The sequence below is a fragment of the Leptopilina heterotoma genome, unplaced genomic scaffold, assembly GCF_015476425.1.
Source record: "Leptopilina heterotoma isolate Lh14 unplaced genomic scaffold, ASM1547642v1 Lhet_121, whole genome shotgun sequence".
NCBI classification, from domain to species: domain Eukaryota; kingdom Metazoa; phylum Arthropoda; class Insecta; order Hymenoptera; family Figitidae; genus Leptopilina; species Leptopilina heterotoma.
Window position 1 is genome coordinate 136,310 of NW_025110839.1, and position 19,573 is coordinate 155,882.

At 20.5% G+C, this 19,573-nt stretch overlaps 2 protein-coding genes across 4 annotated transcripts in view; one reads left to right on the top strand and one right to left on the bottom strand.

Moving 5' to 3' along the window:
• Window positions 1-314: 314 nt before the first annotated feature.
• On the bottom strand, window positions 315-12,401 carry LOC122511698 (centromere/kinetochore protein zw10 homolog). Its single transcript, XM_043627115.1, has 10 exons — window positions 12,168-12,401; window positions 11,471-11,673; window positions 8,291-9,095; window positions 8,050-8,198; window positions 5,665-5,753; window positions 5,293-5,468; window positions 4,938-5,144; window positions 4,263-4,400; window positions 2,173-2,306; window positions 315-1,937 (listed from the first exon to the last, which is right to left on the bottom strand). Exons 1-10 carry the CDS (start codon window positions 12,202-12,204, stop codon window positions 1,722-1,724), a joined length of 2,154 nt encoding a protein of 717 aa, XP_043483050.1. The 5' UTR covers window positions 12,205-12,401; the 3' UTR covers window positions 315-1,721.
• Window positions 12,402-12,492: 91 nt separating this feature from the next.
• The window catches only part of LOC122511708 (fatty-acid amide hydrolase 2-B), a 35,096-nt gene continuing 28,015 nt past the window's right edge, over window positions 12,493-19,573 (top strand). Inside the window, exons 1-2 of one of the 3 annotated variants that reach the window (XM_043627144.1) lie at window positions 12,493-12,618; window positions 14,601-14,850. Coding sequence is in view for 2 of the 3 variants with exons in the window: in XM_043627126.1 (XP_043483061.1) it covers window positions 19,282-19,341 (60 nt within the window). In the remaining variant the exon portion in view is untranslated. Of the gene's footprint in view, window positions 12,619-14,600; window positions 14,851-17,358; window positions 17,699-18,810; window positions 19,342-19,573 lie in introns of those variants that run through there. The other 2 variants (XM_043627135.1, XM_043627126.1) reach the window with 2 other exon arrangements.

Below are 19,573 nucleotides of genomic sequence, written 5' to 3' on the forward strand. Positions count from 1 at the left end.
CCATGGAATAAACTTTTGGAATGGGAACGAAAATTATGTCTTTTTCAGAAAAAGACTTCTCTTTTTATACAAAAAAAAAAAACTGGCAAACTGTAGGCCATGCATTCAAAAAGAAAAAAGAAAAAAAAAGTGTGAAATAGAAAAAAAACTGACTTTTTGTTCCCCCTATTCATCGGTTTATTGTTTCGAAAAGCAACGATAAAAAAAAAGAAATTTTAATTTTGATTTCGGAAGAGAAATCGAATTGCCCACCCTGCCTGCTTTTCTGCCTGTCCGCCTTCAACATCTGCTTGCTTTGTGTCTTGTGCTGTTTCAAAAAAAAAAACGAGAAAAATTAAAAATCTAATTTTTGGGAAATTTAAAATCGTAATTCTACGAAGAAAAACTTTAATTTCCAAAAAAAAAAAAAAAATTGATCCTGCGAGAAAACCCGAAAAAGTAGTTAAGAGAGATACTTTCAATTATCAAATTTTTATTTTAAAGAACTTTCCCCCTCCCCTGGCAAATTCCGGAATTCACACCATGCGGTTATAATTTGAGAAAAAAATAATGTGTACATTTTATTTTGTATTTGTAATCAATTCTATAGGATTACGATTAATTGTGTAATGATTTATATTGTTTATATTTATATATAGTATATATATATTAATGTTTCTGTTGCCAGGGATGAACATTTTTTTTAGATAAAATGTATTTGAGAAAAAAAAAATAATGCGACTCTCCGATTAATCGTGGGAACTTTTTTTTTCTTCTTTAGTTATTAGTTTAGATAAGAATTCTTAATGATTCATTTAATTGAATCGGAGAGTGTATACTAGAATAAAAAAAATGCTTAAAATATATTATGTAAATACGTGCTGCATAAGAAGATTGTATTTAAATACTCGAAATACTGTATTTTGTATTTGTTAAGCACATTTTTAAGATATCTTTAAAATAAAGACAATTTCTACGTCTTATTTTTTTTGTCCTTTAATTTTTTCATTTCTCAGTGTTTCACCTTTTTTTCTTTAGTTTCTCGTTTTTTTTTTCCAAACACAACTGCTGAGGAAATTTTTCCAAAAATTATAAATTGAGATTGAAAAATAGAATAGAAATAAAATATCTTCAACAGTTGTAGAGATTTTAATATTTTGTTTTTGTTACAATTTTACAGGAAATTAAAAATGCTTTGTGCTAATCATCAACATTAATTATATTACATATAACAATCGAATGTTTCGTATTTAAATACATTTTTCATTTGTTCGCCTCTACTTGTTCTGAATTTGAAAAATGTTTTCATTTCTTCATTTAATTAATTAAAAAACAATTTTTTTATTATACTTTACTCGCAAGGTGTGAATACCGGTTTATTATGTTTTGCATTGTCATTTGGCTTTCTTGACATTTTTCATAAGAGAAATTTGTTAATGCGTATAAAAATATAAAATTTGCAAGAATAATTTTATATTTCCTCGAATACTATACAAGCACACCTGTGATTACATTTTTAAATACCATCAAATTTTACAAGAGTAAATTTTACAAAAAAAAAAAGAAGCGAAAAAAATCGGAAGATATCAAGAAAATTAGAAAACGAGAATTTTTTTTCCATCGTCAAAAATTGAAAAAAGTAAGTATAATTTTTTCGTTTCTATGTTCGGTTTTAAAAAAAATCGAAAAAAGGTAAAAAATCAAATTTTTTATTTCATCATCAACATCATCATCGAAAAAGATTATTTGATTCGCATTAACAAGGCGGATCGACGTTCTGTATTTTGGAAAAGTGCTCGAATTAGTCGTTTCACTTGATCGGCGGTGAATTCATGGGCAAGTGGACCCTGTGAATTTGCCCAACGTTTTTCAATTTCTGCTAAAGATGCGCCGAGCACTATTATTAATTCCAATAATTTTCGCCAAGTGCGAATATATCTTTGAACTGTTTCCGGTTGCTAAAAAGAAAACAAACATTTTTTATATTTTAATAACAATTTTCTCTTTTTGGAAAATTAATATATTTTTCTTCATTCATTTTTCTTTGAAAAAAATAATTATTTTTCTTCTTTTTAGAAAAAGTAACAAATTTTTCTTTCTTTTTTTTAAAGACTTAAATTATATTATTACAATTAACAAATAAATATGAAGTAAGTTTCGAGAAATTGGAAATTTTCATAAAAAATTACTTACAGGAAAAATTGTCGGTGTCTCTTGAACAACATTATTTAACAGTGTCACCAAATCAGTTGCTAAATCTGCTGGAATGTCTTCGACGGCTGTTATTTTAGCTATTAAATCTTCGACCATTGAATTTGCAATGTGACCTTAAATTTCAAAAAGCAATTTTTATTTAGTATCATAATTAAATAGTAATTAAATGATAATAATTAGTAACTTAAAGAGAAATAATTACTAATTAAATGATAATTAGTCATTATTGTTTAATAGTAATTAGTAATTTAAAGGATAATTGCTAATAAATGGTAATAATTATTAATTAAATTTAATGATAATAAAATAATAAATGATAATATAATTACTAATTAGTAATTATTATTAAATCAGGGTTGCCACAGGTCAGGGAATTCAGAGAAAAGTTAGGGAAAGTAGAATTTTTTTTATAAAATTTCAATTTTTAATGAACTGAATTAGAAATTAGATTTTTGGAAAATTTTAATAATTTAAATTCTTCTGAAATTAGTTAAATATTTTAATACATATATTTAATTAATTACTACAAATAATGGACTTATAGAAGAATTTTGGTTAAAAACACTTTAAAAAAATTGAATTTTGGAGAAGTTACAAATGATTGCAGAAATTCAATTATTTTCAAAATAGAAAATTCTTCGTAAAAATTCAATTATGTTCAAAACTTTTTTAAAAATTCTCGTCAAAATTATTTACAAATTTCTTCGCAAAAATTCAATTATGTTCAAAAATTTTTAAAAATTCTAGGCAAAATTTCAATTATCATCATAAATAATAAAATGTTTTACAGAGATTCAATTATTTTCACAAATAATAAAATTCTTTTTAGGAATTCAATTATTTTCAAAAAATATTTCTCAATTCATTGATTTTTAATATCTACTATTTTAATAAAAATTTTCAAAAGAATTCAGTTATTAAAAAAAAAATTTTTAATAAAATTCAACGGAAACATTTAATTATTTTCATAATTAGTAAAAATTTAACAGGAATTCAAATATTTGCAAATTTTTTTTATAAATTTCTTCGCAAAAATTCAATTATTGTCATAAATAATAAAACTCATCGACGAATTTCAATTATTTTTAATACAATTTTAATCAAATTCCTCTAAAAATGTAATTATTCTTAAAGATTTTATTAAAATTGGTCAAAAGAATTCAATTATTTAAAAATTTGTTGATAAAATTCGTCAAAAGAATGCAATTTTAAGAAACATTCAATTATTTAATAAATAATTTATTTTTGTATTTAAATAATTGAATTCTCGTAGAATTTTCTAATAAAAATTTATTTAAAAATGAATTTCAGTTAAAATTTTAGAAAATAATTATTATGCATAATTGAATATTAAAAAGTATTATAGCGTGAATTTTTATAAATAATTGAATTTTGAAAAGGTTTTGAAATTAAAATCGTTAAAATTCTGAATTTTTCATGCTTTTTACTGACAATTCTGTAGAATTAATTTTTTTGAAAAAGTTTAATTGAATTTTTTTTTTTAAATTATTTGAGGTTTTTATTTTCTGATATTTAATTGAAGAATTTCCGAATAATCGATGAAATTTCGTAAAATTGAATTGTAAACAAATCTTCTTGTTTTATAACAATATTCTTATAAGTTATTGAATTTTAAAAAGGTTTGAATTTGAAATTTGTTGAAAATCTTAATTCCTCTGAAGAAATAATAATGATTAAATATTTATTTAAGAATGAAGTTATTGATGTTTTCAAATAATTTTCCAATTAAAGAAATTCGTAAATAAATGTATTAGAACATTTTTTTGAATATCTAATAATTTTTAGAGTGAATCAGATTATTCTTTAGGGTCAGGGAAAAAGTCAAAATTTTGTCTGGAAATCAGGGAAAAGTCAGAGAAAAACAAAATTAAATTTTGTGGCAACCCTGTAAATAAAAAATAATAATTAAAAGGATAATAATTACTAACTAAAGGATATTAATTACTTATTGAATGATAATTTGTATTATCAAAACTGATAATTAGTAATCGTTAAATTATGATAATTGCCAGTAAAAAAAAAATGTTAATTTTGTTAAATTTACTCACCGATCGCTCGACAATAATTGTTTTCAGGTAAAACATCAATCCAGACTGCTTTTAAATGATCCAATTGTCTCAAACACTGCTGTACATCACGTTTAGTGTCCTGTGATAAATTCGGACTTTGTTTCATAGTCGCTAACGCTAATTAAACAATTTTTTAAATAAATAGTTTTTCATTAATAATAAAATAGTTTTAATTTGATAAATATTTTCATAAACATATATTATGCAATTATTTTACTTTTATATACAAACAATTTGGGTGTATTTTTTTAATTGAGAAGCAACTTTTTAAAAGCTAATAAACAATTTTTTTTCCAAATAATGAAGATAAATAAATTTAATATTTTAAAAACCTCACAATTCGATCAGTCACTGTTGAATTTAAAAAGAATTTTCTATTTAAAAACCTTTCGATAAAATAACATAAATTTTATATTTTTTATTAGAAAAAATTACCAAAACTTTTAAAAACACTTAATAATAATAAAGTTTAAATAAAATGTCTTGTATATAAAAAGATTGTTATAGAAATAAATTAGTACAAATTACTGTGTACTGATTATGTCAGTTTCATTTGTTTCAATTTCTCGAAATGAGAAATCAATTTTCGAAAATTTGCTTCTCAATTATTCATTAAATTTTATTCAAAATTAATTGAAAAATTAATAAATTTACCTGACTTCCTGAGAATATCGAAAATAATATCCCGTTGAATTTTCATGTGATTTAAAAAATGTTCACAAGCCACTTTGCGAAGCATTAATGTTTGATCGGCATAAGTGACATTGTGTTTCTTTAAAATCGGCAACAATTTGAATTCATATTCATTTGTTAACGTGAGGAGTTTATGTGCAAGATACATGCAATTGTTATGAAAAAGTGCTGAAACAAATTGTCTTTCATTTTAAAAATTATTTTTTCACAAATATTCTTTAAAAAAAAACTTATTTACAAGTAGATAAAAATATTTTTTGACTTTTTTTTAAAATCAGGCCTGTAGGCTATTTGTAAAATAATTGTTATTTCTTACCAACTTGCTGTGGTACAGTTTCCAAGAGTTTCTTATGGTATTCGGGAATTAAACCGGCGTACATTTCGAAAATATTTCTACTCGTGTAAAACAATCTTATTGCACATTCATCTGTACTTTTACACGTTTCATCCAAAATTTCCCTGCCGAGCTGTAATATTTCCTGTGCGCTCTTGCTGAAAAAAAGGAATATTCATTTAAAAAAAATTCAAACCAATTGAAAATTTTTTTAACAGTAATTTAAAAAATTAATTCATAAAAATTAATTATGAATAAATGCATAAAAAATTAGTTTATAATTCATGAAATAAATTCATAAAAAATTAATTCATAATTTATGAAGTAAATTTATAAAAATTAATTCACGATTACCTTATTTTACAAGCAGGTAATTGGAATGTATGTTCACTTAATTTTCTACTTAGTTTCAAATCATTCTGAGACAAATCACAAGACAATTCCTAAAAGAAATCCTAAATATTAGTAAAATAAAAAAAAAATTATATAATAATTAGTTGCAATTTTTAGAAAAAAATCAATTAATTATTTTTGTATTTATATAATTTAATTCTCGTACAACTTTTTGATAAGAATTGATTTGAAAAAGAATTTCAGTGAAAATTTTAGTCAATATTTCAAGAATAGCGGTTCCAATTTTAATTATTTCAAAAGGTTTTACATTGAAAGTATTTTGAAATTTTAACTCCTGGCGGACAAATTAATAACAATAAATTTTTAAACAATTGTATTTAACAAAAATTATTAAAGCTTAAAATAATTAAATCTAGAAATTCTAAAAAAAATTCGTTTTTTAAAAAATCGTAATTAAAATTTTTTGAAAATTGTTGAATTCTAAAAATTGAAACAATTAAAAGTTTAGTTAAATTTCATTAAAATTAATTTTATATTTCAAAGAATTTTATTTTCTTAACTTTAAAAAATTATTTTTAAATACTATTGTATTTTTTGAAGAATTGTAATTAAAAATTTGGAAAATATTTAAATTTTTCAAAAAATTATAAGTAATTTAATTATCGTTTAATTCTAACAAGAATTGATTTAATAAAGAATTAAAAAAATTCAGTTATTAACGAATTTACTAATTAATTGAAATTATTAATATAATTTTCAAAAATTCAGTTATTTTTAAAAATTTTAATGATTATATTCTTTATGAAAATTGAAATATTTTCAATACAAATATAATTAAATTCCTTGAAAATTAATATTCAATTATTTTCGAAAATTTAATAAAACACTTCGCAAAAATTCAATTATTTTTAAAAATTTTAATGATTAAATTTCTTGAAAACATTCAATTATTTTTGAAAATTTGATAAAATTCTTCTTAAAAATTCAATTATTTTGAAAAATTTTAATGATTAAATTCTTTTTGAATATTTAAATATTTTTAATACAACTTTAATTAAATTCCTTGAAAATATTAAAATATTTTCGAAAATTTGTATAAAAAATTCAATTATATTGAAATATTTTTCCAAAAATTCAATTATTTTGAAAAATTTTAATGATTACATTCCTTGAAAATAGTTAATTATTTTCGAAAATTTGATAAAATTCTTCTCAAAAATTCAATTATTTTGAAAAATTGTAATGATTAAATTCCTTTTGAATATTTAAATATTTCCAATAAAATTTTAATTAAATTCCTTGAAAATATTAAATTATTTTTTAAAATTTGATAGAATTCTTCGCAAAAAATTCAAATATATATTTTGAAAAATTTTAATGATTAAATTCTTTATGAAAATTGAAATATGTTCAATACAACTTTAGATAAATTCCTGGAAAATATTCAATTATTTAAAAAAATTGTAATAAAGTTACTCGAAAGAATTCCGTTATTTAAAAAAAATTGTAATAAAATTTCTTGACAGAATTCAATTATTTAAAAAAAATGTTAATTATAACATTTTTCGCAGAATTTCAATCATTCTTAAAAATTTCGTCGAAAGTCTTTATTAGAATATATTATTTTTAATATTAAATATTTTGATTAAATTTCTCTTAAAACTTAACTTATTTTTTAAAAATATTTTAATTACATTTTTCGCAAGAAATTTAATTACTTTAAATATTTGGATAAATTTCTTTATAAAATTCAATTATTTTAGATTCAAAATTATAAAAGAAATATATTTTGAATTGAAAACAATTTGGTTTAATTAATTTTTGGTATTTTTTAATCTTCAAAGCATTAACTTGGAATTTATTTATTTAGTACATAGATTTAATTCATTTTAAAATTCAAAACATTAAAAAAAATTAGGAAACAAAAAGCAAACAAAAATAACTAATATATTCAATTAATATTTTATGTTTCTTTAAAAATTATTAAAGTTTTGAGTAATTTAATGCAGCAATTCTAAAAAAAAATTTGTTTTTAAAAAATCCTAATTTAATTTTTTTGAAAACAGTTAAATTCCCGAAAGTAGTTTAAAAAATTGAAACAATTAAACGTTTCGTCAAAATTCATTCAAATAAATTTTATATTCGAAAGAATTTAAATTAAAATAAAATAAACTTTATTTTATTATTTTTAAAAATTGTTTTGAAACACTTTTGAAGTATTTTTGAAGAATTATATTTCGAAAAATTATTATATTTTTTAAAAATAATAAATTTTCATTAAATTTCAAAAAAGAAACTTTTTATAATTAACAATGGGCTTTAAAATTTGACGCACGTGTATTTATGCTAATTACCAAATATTGAATTTAAAAAAATATTAATTACCTCCGGTTCAATTAGAATAGAATCATGTAAATCTTTTTTCATTATGTCCCTCGCTCTCACCAACAAACCTTCACATATTTTATTAATAAATAAAGTGTCTATGTCTTTTGTATAATCGGAAAGAAAGCATTGGTCCTTAGAAATAAATCCTGCAAAAAAAGAAATTTTTTATTATAAAACTCAAAATTGTTGAAAACCAACAAAAAAATAAATATAAAATATAGAAATAATTTTATCTCACCAATTTGAAGCAAATAATCCTGAAATTCATTGATATCCTCAACAACCGGATGAAAAGAATGTAATTTAGAACTCGAGTTCGGAATTGTATTTGCAATACAATTTTTAATGAGAACTTGAGAAAAATCATCAAGTAAATAAACTCGAAGTCTCGCCAAAAATGATTTTCCCGCCACGTCAAAATTCAAATGCTGATTGAGAAATGTAAACAATAATCTGAGATTGTATAAAACATTTTTATAGTCGGACGGTGTTTCAGTTTTGTTGACAATTCTCACATTGAACGCTTTCTCTTGAACAACGTAAACCAAACAATTCTGCGATATAATAGGATTTATAAAGTGTTTTAATAAATTTGTGGTAAATGCGTGTAAATAACGCGATAAATAATCAATGTAATATGAGGCAAGAATAATATCTTGAATCTCTCTATTTTCATTTTCAACAGTAAGCGTTACTGTTAATTCATTTTTTTGCATTTCCTCCCTCCATGAGATAAATTCCTGACATTTCATTGTAATTTCAGTTACAAAAGCACTATAAAGTGTGACATATTCATTCTCTAAATTTGTATAAATGTCGAGATTTTGCAAATTCACACTCGAATCACTGAGATAAATGTGCATTTGATGTAAAGTTTTTGCTGTCTCAATGTATCTTCTTTCTTGTTGCAATTTTTCGACAGATTTTATGCAGTCGTTTAGTTTTAAAAGACAACTGGACACCTGAAGACTTGTGTGTGATTCATGAAGTGCATCCGAGAGATCTTGTAATTCTTTTTTCGAACCAGATAATTCAAGTTTCATCTGGAATTTTATAATTAATATTTCATTATTTAATATTCAATATTTAATTATTTAATATTTAATAATAATTAATATTCACGACATTTAAAATATTTTCAGGATTGTTACAGGCCAGGGAAAATGAAATTGGTCGCAGGGTAATCAGAAAAACGTCAGGGAATCTTATCAAAATCGATGCAAAAATAAATTTCTAAAATTCTTCCAAAAATCATGCTTTTTGGTGTAAGAAACATTTTCGAAAAACTTCGTCTTGAATTCTCTTTGAATTTTCTTTCAACTTAAGAACTTTTAAATGACAATGAATTTGAAAACAATATCATTTTTTTATTACAGTGAATAATTAAATTTTGGAATAATTTTTATGAAGTTAAAAATTATAATAAACTTAGAAAAAATTTTAGTTGGTACTTTTGTAATTTTTAGAATTAATTAAATTTCAGAAGTTTTTAAACATTTTTTGATAATTTCAATTGTTTTAAAGATTTTTTATTTTTTTTAAATTCATTGAATTATTTATTTTAAAAATTATTTAAGTTTTAAATATAAATTTATTTAAAATTCTAAAAAATTATATTTTTGAAAAAGTTTATTCAATTTTTTAAATGTTAATAAAATTTTTTGATAAAATCCAATTGATTTCAAAAATTTTGATACATAAAAAAATTGAATTATTTTCAATTCAATTTTAACTAAATTTCCTTGAAAAAATTTTAATTTTCTTAGAAACAATTAAATTTTTAAAAAATAAAATTCTTCGTTGGAATTCAATTATTTCCAATACAATTTTATTTAAATTTCTTGAAACAATTAAATTATTTATAAAAATTTTCACAACCTAATTTTAATAAAATTTCTCGAAAGAATTAAAACTCTTTTTAATACTTTTAATAAAATTCGTCGAAGGTAATTATTTTCAGAAAGTTTGATAAAATTTTTTATAAGAATTAAGAATTCAATTATTTTTAAAAGTTTTAATAAAATTTTCTCAGAATAATTCAATTATTTTCAGAACATTTTTAATTACATTCCTCGAAAATATTTAATTTTATTTAAAAAAAAAAAAAAGTAAATTTACATTTTTACATATTATGTTATTTTCTTTTTTTTTACTATTTTTTATTCAATCAAAAATTTGTAATAAAATTTGTTCTTTAGAATTTCATTATTTTTTTAATACATTTTTAAATAAATTTCTCGAAACAATTCAATTTCTTTGAATTTAAATTTATAATTTTAATAAAATTCTTCGAAAACAATTCAGTAATTTTCTAAAATTTTAATAAAAATTAATCTCAAGATTTTATTAAATTTTATTAAATTCCTCGAAAGAATTAAGATTTTATTTGAAAAAAAGAAAATTTATATTTTTACATATTTTATTACTATTTTGATAAATATTAAAGTGCTTGGTAGTAGTTCGATTATTTTCAATGGAATTTTTAAAATAATTTCTTGAAAAAATTCAATGGATTCAAAAATTTGTAATAAAATTTGTTCCTTGGAATTTCATTATTTTTATTACATTTTTAAATAAATTTCTGGAAAGAATTCAATTATTTAAAAATTTTTAATTTAGAATTTTAATAAAATTCTTCGAAAACAATTCAATGATTTTCATAAATTTTGATAAAATTTTTACGTGACTGAAGTTCCAAATGGATTGGAAGAAAAAGATACATTTTTTCCACAAAAAAACAATTTTTTTGTTTACAAATTTATAATTTTTGAATTTTTGATGAGAAAATATTGTTAAAAATTTTTTTTTTTTGAGCCTAACAGTTGAAAAACGGAATATTTTTTCTAATAAATCGTTGATCATAAACGTAAATTTCACCAACGTAAATTTTCTTCAATTATTTTTAGTACAATTTTAATTAAATTATTTGAAAGAATTTACAGTTTATTTGAAAAAAAAATTAAATTTATATCTTTACATATTTCTTAATTTTGGTGTGTGACTATTTTCATAAATATTAAAGTGCTTTATAGGAATTCAATTATTTTCAATGCAATTTTTTTAAAATAAGATTTCTTTACAAAATCCAATTGATTCACTAATTTTTAATAAAGTTTGTTCCTTAGAATTTTATTATATTTAACACATTTTTAAATAAATTTATCGAAAGAATTCAATTTTTTTTAAATTTAAATTTCGAATTTTAATAAAATTCTTCGAAATCAATTCAATAATTTTCAAAAATTTGAATAAAATTACTCGCAAGAATTGAATTATTTTCAATACAATTTTAATAAAACTTTTTGACAGAATTCAATTATTTAAACAAATTTTTATTCAACGTCTTGAAAGAATTAAATTATTTAAACAATTTTTGTCAAATCAATTCTATCAGTATATTTGAAATAAAAATATTTACCTGCTCATCGACACGTTTCTCCAAAATTTTCATTTCATCAATAAGTTTCTCTGCATCTCGAACCATTGCCTTATCTTTTTTCAATCTTGGCACAAATTCGACGTAATTGTCATCCATAAATTCTTTAACTTCATCTTTGAGTTTTGTTATTTTTTTCTCTATTTCAGTGATTTTTTCCGTTAACTCAATTTTCTCCAAATTACCTGTTGTTTGAATAAGAGAATAATAATTTTACATTTTCTTAATAAATAATCAAATTAGGTATTACTTAACTATTTAAAAACAAATAGTCGATCATAAAAAAAAGAATTTTATTTATTATAAAATTTTGAAATTTTTTTAGAATTTTAATCCTAAGAGGATTTTTCTCGCTCCGGATATTTGTCTTTATTTTCCATTAAAAATTTACTTATAGGGACGAAATTATTTTTAATTTGGTACATTTGGATAATTACTGAACCGCTCTATCTCATCGATAGTTCTAGCGTTAATAAATTATTATCATTTGCAATAAATAAATACTAAATCTGGTTTCTATTTTCGGTTGTCAACATAACCTCAAAATTAAAACTTAGTTTCCATCGTTCTTTTTGGTGAATATAGAACGTAAGATGTATTTTTTTATATTGTTAATAATATAACAGCAAACAATTGAATGTTTTCTAAGGTGTAAAAATAATTGAAAAATGGTACTAACCTGCTGTAAGCAGAACATCGGCAACAAACGAAGTCATTGTTAATTAGAATTTGATATATTTCTATCAACTTTTACTGTCAACTCTGTCAACAATCATGACAAAATTTCCTCTATTACTATTGTTCCCTATTGTTGCTATTTTCTAGAAAAAGTATATATCAATTGATTTCAAATTTTCTTCAAAATTGACGTTTACAGTTTCAAGTTTTGTTTACATGTGCGACGCCATGACAGTTGTTTTTTAATCAATTATCGTCTGTCGGTAATAATTTTATCAGAAATAAAAAATTTTTCCCGCAATTTGTAATCGTGCAGTGACAAGAATCAACGTGTGAACTTTGATGATTTTCGTAAAGTAAAACGATTTTTTTGAAATAAAAAAGCTTATGTAAATTTGAAAATTCATTTGATAGTAATTAATAGTGTGAATTTGCATAAATTTCAAACTTTGGTAATTTTACCTATCTTTCTTTAATTGAAATGATTAAAATAATAGACATAATTGTTTGCACTCTGACGCGGTTAATTAATGGCAGTAAAAGGTTATAAAAGTCTTTTTATTATTATGCTAAATTAATATGTAAATAATTGGTAAAAACGAGAAAATAATTCGTAATTATTAAATTTAATTTATTACTTTTCATTGATTTGTGAGTTTTTATATTAAGTTCCATATTCATTAGTTTTATTTCGCTCTTTCAAAATTCAATGTCAGTTTCTTAATTAAGTTTATTGACGTAATTCTCTTAATTTAATAATAAATTTTGATTTCAAACCAATTTTTATTTCGATCTGGAAAGAAATTCATAATTTCCATATTAATAATTGTTTATTTTATTTAACATAATATTTATTATGCAATTTTTTTTAGAGATTATTATTATAAATTTTAGGTTATTTCTTTTAAATTTATAAATAATTTTTATAGTAAAATGTTAATTTTTTTAAAATTAATTTTTTCTTATTTTCAGAACTTTTATTGGAAAAAAATTTATATTATAATAATCCACATAATTTGTCCTTACGTGAAGTTAGTGTTGTTTTATTCCAATTTTATGTTTTATAGTTCGAATTGTTATGTCAAAAGTTTGACAGTTTGAATAATATTATTCAAAAATTCTAAATAAATAAAAAATAATAATAATAATAGAATTTTGGAAGACTTACAGTTCAAATTTTCATAAAAAATGTTTCCAATGGTTTTACATTGAAAGTATTTCGAAATTTTAAGCAAATAAAAAACAATAAGTATTTAAACATTTATTTTACAATTCTTTTTACAATTCTATTTGAATAATTCAATTCTCGTCGTTAAATTTTGATAGCAATATTGAATAAAAAAATGTCACTTAAAATTTTAGAAAATAATTGAATACTTAAAGCGTTATAGCAGGAATTTTAGGAATTAATTAAATTTTAAAAGGGTTTTAAATTAAATTTCTTGAAAATTTAAGGGAAGCAAAAGTATAAAAATATAAAAATTTTTATTTCAAAAAATTATTAGTTATATAATTATTATTTTTCTTTAAAAATTCTTGAAGTTTTTCGAAAACTTTATTCAAAAATTCTAAAAAAAAGTATTTGAATTTTGGAAGAATTACAGTTGCAATTTTGAGGAATAATTATAAATTATTAAAATTATAAATAAAAATAAATAAATTTATTTTTAAAAAATAAAAAAATAAATAAAAAATTTATTATTTGAAATTTTAATTCTTGTGGAAAAATAAATAAGAATAAGTTTAATAATTTTTTTTTTAACAAAAAGTAGGTATTGAAGTTTTGAATAATTTAATTCAGAAATTATGAAAAATTGTTTCTTGAAAAAATGTAATTAAAATTCTTTTTAAATAATTGTATTTTCAAAATAATTTTAAAAAATTGAAACAATTGAAAATTTTGTCAAATTTCATTGAAATAAATTTAATATTTTAATGAATTTTATTTTTGTTCACTTTTAAAAATTATTTTGCAATATAATCGTATTTTTGAAGAATGCTAATTAAAAATTTGGAAAATAATTTAATTTTAAAAAAATTTAGATAAACTTATTTCCAGGAACGTTCAATTATTTAATAAAAAATATCTTACATTCAACTTACTGTTAGAAATATCTTGGCGATTTCTATACGAGTTGTTCAAATAATTAAATTTAAAGAAAAACTGTTAGAAAAATTATATTTTTTAAAAAATGAAGAATTCTCATTAAATTTCAAAAAGCAAATCTTTTAAAGTAACAATATCAACGAAAATTTCATAAACGCGTGTAGTTTTGCTAGTTTTTATAGTAAAAATTTAATTTTTTGAAAATTATTTTTATAGTAAAATGTTAATTTTTTGAAAATTATTTTTATAGTAAAAAGTTAATTTTTTTAAAATTATTTTTATAGTAAAAAGTTAATGTTTTGAAAATAAATTTTTTCTTATTTTCAGAATTTTGATTGGAAAAAGACTTGTATACAAATGAAGAGAGAGAAAAAAATAAAAAAAGGAAGGAAGGAAGGAAGCAAGAAAGAAAATACAAATTTTATTTGTATCCAAGGAAAGTGACTTTATATTCGCACATGGCAAAGTCAAATCCACTAGGTCACTAACACTGATTACAGTTCTTATCTCATCGTAAAATGACAAGATTCTAAGCAACATTTTACTTCTTGTTATGACTTTCAACTATTAAAAATAAGTAAGAGTATAATTTGTATATACACATATATATAGATATAAAGAATGCAAAACGTTATTTTCTATGTTGCAAAGAGGTGACAAGTACGCGATCATTAACAAGTTTAAAAAAAAACCAGTTATTTCTACAAGATCATAAACTACTACTGAACTTTTTCTACATGATTTACGTAATTTTTTTCATTAAAATTATCGTCAAATCTGGGTCAGAATAGTTTTTTTGCCGTTAATGTGGAATGTTAGCTAAAATTTCCCTCGTTTTCGAATTTCGTTGATTTATTTTTAATTGTTTTGCCTTTAAAAAAAAGGAAAGAATAAATTCTTTTAATTAAAAAAGAAAATAAATTCTTTTACCCAAAAAAAAAGAATAAATTCTTGTAATTAAAAAAATGAATAAACTCTTTTCTCTTTTTTAAATTAAGTAAAACAGTTTTTTTATTTCGACAAAAAGTTGATTACTTAACTAAAAATTAATTATCTGATAAACAATTTACCGAAAAAATTATTTCATTAATAAATTAATTTGCTCTAAATATTCAAATGGTGAAAATAATTTAAACAATATTGAAAAATGTGTTTACAATTTTTTTCTAAATAATTAAAAAATAACGTGCGTGCACTTGACAACGTTTCTGATCGATGATTCAGAGAAAAAAATATTTTTTACAAAGAAAAGAATATTTTTCAATAAATTTTTATTTTTTAAATTGTTGGTGATGAAATGTAAAAAATTCTTTTTAGAGAGAAATTTGAATGGAAAAATAATTAAAATTAATAAATAAAGATTTAAATTAAAAATTGTTTCTTAATAATTAAAGAATACAATTTTTAATTAAAAATTTGTTTAATAACTCAAAACAAGAAATTCAGGTTTCGTACTTGTCTACTAAAACCTACTATTTACTACTTTTTTTTTACTATTTGCTACTATTTAGATACTTTTTTTTTAGATTTGTAACACTAAAAACTACTTTTTTCTATTTTTGAGAATTAGCACTACTTTGAATTTGCTAATAGTTGGAATAAAAAAATTATCCTAAAAAATTTTAATAACATTCTTAGAAACAATTCAAAATATTTATCTCAGGAATTAAATTATTTTTCAATAATTGTAATAAAATTCATTGCAAGAATTCAATTATTTTTCATAACTAATAAAACTCATCGCAGAATTTCAATTATTTTCAATACAATTTGAAATTAATTTTTTTGAAAAATGCAATTATTCTTAAAGATTATTTAATAAAATTCTTTAAATTTAAATTCTTTGAATTTAATAATTTAAAAAAAATTTTCGTAATTCAGTTATTTTCAATATCTACCATTTTAATAACAAATTTTCTAAATGAAGTCAATTTAAAAACAAAATTCAATAAAAGTCTTTGCAAACAATCAAAAACCTCAATTTACATAAAATTTTTCAAAAAAATCAATTGTTTATATAAAAGATTTTTATAAAATTCTTCATAAGAATTCAATTATTTTTATAAATAATATAAAATTCTCTCAGGAATTCATTTATTTTTCAAAAATTTTAATAAAATTCATTGCAAAAGTTCAATTATTTTCATAACTAATAAAGCTCATTGCAGAATTTCAATTATTTTTAATACAATTTGAAATGAATTTCTCGAAAAATGCAATTATTCTTAAAGATTTTATTAAAATTCTTTAAATTTAAATTCTTTGAATTTAATAATTTAAAAAAATGTTGATAATAATTTGTTTATTAGAAATTAATAATTATTTTCAATAAATTTTTAATGAAATTTCTTGAAAGAACTTAATTATTTTCAATTAATTTTTAATGAAATTTCTTGAAAGAATTGAATTATTTTTCAAATAATTTTAATAGAATTCTTTGTAAAAATTTCATTAATTTAAAAAGTTTGTCGAAATGGAATTATTTTCATAAGTTATAAAATTCTTCGAAAAATGCAATTATTCTTGAAAATTTTATAAAAATTTTAATTATTTATTGCTGCATTTAAATAATTGAATTCTCATAGAACTTTTAATAAGAATTGATTTAAAATTTTAGATAATTGAATATTAAAAACTGAAAAAGAGTAAAAAAAATTTGCTTTTTTACTAATTTTTTCAATCCTAATTAAATCTACTTTTTGATACTTTTTTAAAATTTATTAGTGAGTACGAAGCCTGAAAATTTCATTGATAAAATAATTTACTCTAAATATTCGAATTGAAAGTAATTTAAATATTGAAAATTCTATTTAAAAAATTTTTTCCCAATTAAACAATAAATTTATAAATTAAAAATATTTCTTAATAATTTAAAAAAATCAAATATCATTTTTATTTCCAGAAAAAAATAGTAAAATATAAAAAAAATAAATTTTGTTCCTCCATTAAAATAAGTCTGCACTTTTCTTATCAATTAAAATAATTTATTTCAATATATAAAATATAGAGATAAGTTTGCAATAAATATTTCTGCTCGATGATTGCGACCTTTCATCGTTTTCTTTGTTTAATGAAGATATCTATTTAGTATTCGTTAAACGATTAACGAAACGCGCTAAGTAATTTGTTACAAACTCCACTTGTGAATGCGTTATAGATCGCGAAAGAAATAATTTTCTTTTAACCATTTATAAGATCCAGTTTCAATAAACCGTTCGTTGTGAATAGATGTTAAAAAATAATTTTTCTCATACTGTCTGGAGTTTAAAGAGAGAAAATAATTTAATTGCAATAAAGTGATGATATTTTTAGAACATTGACGTTCAAACTTTCCTTAGTAGGTGGAAATTGCTCTAATTTTGCATAATCAATTGAAAAAAAACTATATTCGGCATCCAAGGTATTCTGCTTCAAAAACAAAAATGGTGAATATTTAATTTATTCTTAAAATTTCGCTCCATAATTTAAAAAAAAAAGAAATTATAGTCTAAAATCAGAATTAAAAAATCATTTTTTTACTTTCTCGATAAAATGTTTACTTTCTATTTTTGTAAATTTTATTATCTTCTTATAAAATAATAGGTAAATTTATTTATTACCTAATATAACAAAATATATATTTTTCCATATAAAAAAATAAATTAGTTCTTAAAATCCACTTTCAAAAATAATTTTTACTTGTACGTCCAAATTTTATCACCTTTTTCATAGAAAACAGTTTTTAAAAAGAAAATTTGCTAATCAAATCGCATTCTTATAAACAAACAATATTTTATTAACACTTTTGTTGTATTTTCAGATTTTGAAATCAATAATGATAAAAAAAGAAATGTCACAATATTTAAATTAAGGAAATAATTATCAAAATATTTTGAATTTTAGAGAAAATTTGCTACTCGGTAGCAAGAAAAATAAAGACAACAATTATTTCAATTATTTCCTGTTTTAATTAAAAACTTAAAAAAAAAATAACCGATGTAATCATTTTTATTGAATTATTCATTAAATTATAATTTTTTCAAGAAAAATCAAATTACATATTTTCTTTTGCACTAATAATTTTTTGTTTTGGTTTTTAAAACAAAAGTAGTAAAAAAACACTTTTTTTTAAAGTACAGTTTGAAAAAGACATAATAATATTTAATATTCTGCGTCATTTTAGAATAAATTTTTCATAAAATTCTAATTGAGTTTTAAACATTATTTATCGGTGAAAAAAAAATCACTTCTCTTCACATTATTTTACCGGTGTAAAATTGGGACCAAAATAAATACAACTCTCTATTCAATTTAAAAGGAAAAAAAAATTTGAATTTTAATGTTTTTTTTAGAAAAAAAATCGACTGATTTGATTGTATGTGTAACTTTCAATGACTGGTTTTCGAGTTAAACTTTTATTTAAATTTCTGAACGAATAGTGTAAACACGTAACGTTGACTTTTCGCAACTGAATACCCCTTCTCTTTCGTCGTTTTTTTCACTCGTTTAAATATATGCTAGGTACAATGATTCGAAGCTTATAGTCTTCTCCTGACAACCAAAATGATATAAGTAAAATAAAAAACCCAAAACCAAAAAAAAAAATGTGAATATGTAATGTTTATAATGCCCAAATTTCATCGTTGAAAAGAGAAAAAAAAATTGTGCAACCACTTTTATGAGGATTTAAAAGAGAAAGAAAAAATTATCACTATCGTTTTAAAATTAAAATTAAAAAATAATAATAAAACAAACTTGTGCGAAAAAATGTTTCTATTTTACTGAATTTTAAATATTTAAAGGAAAATTGAAAATAAGAATTTTTTTTGTGTTTGCTTTTTTTCAAATTAAATTTAAAATTGAGTCAAAAGAAGACAAAAATTTGTGCGTATTTTTATGCAATGTTAACGTAACAATATATTCGTGTGTGTAGTTTCAACTTGAGTTTCGTTTCACTTTCAAGTGCATTCTGAAAAGAAATCTTTAAATTTGTATAAAAACTGATTTAAAAATAGAAACGGAATAAAGAATGGAAGTTGCACTCTCTTTTCTAACAATATTTTACACTAAACTTCGTTATAATTATTCGGTGAGTTTTTGCGCAGATGAAAACATCGCAGAATTATGTTGATTTTTTGTTAAAATAATAATTGATAAAGGAACATTTTTTAAGAAAGGAAAATAAATCAGTCGATAAAAAAAAATACAAAATAAATAAATTAAGTTGTTATTGAATTTTTATTTTGTTTATTTATTTTTCATTTTAATATTAAATTGCTACTCGAGTTTTATTCAATTTGTTATAGAATTGTTTCTGAATA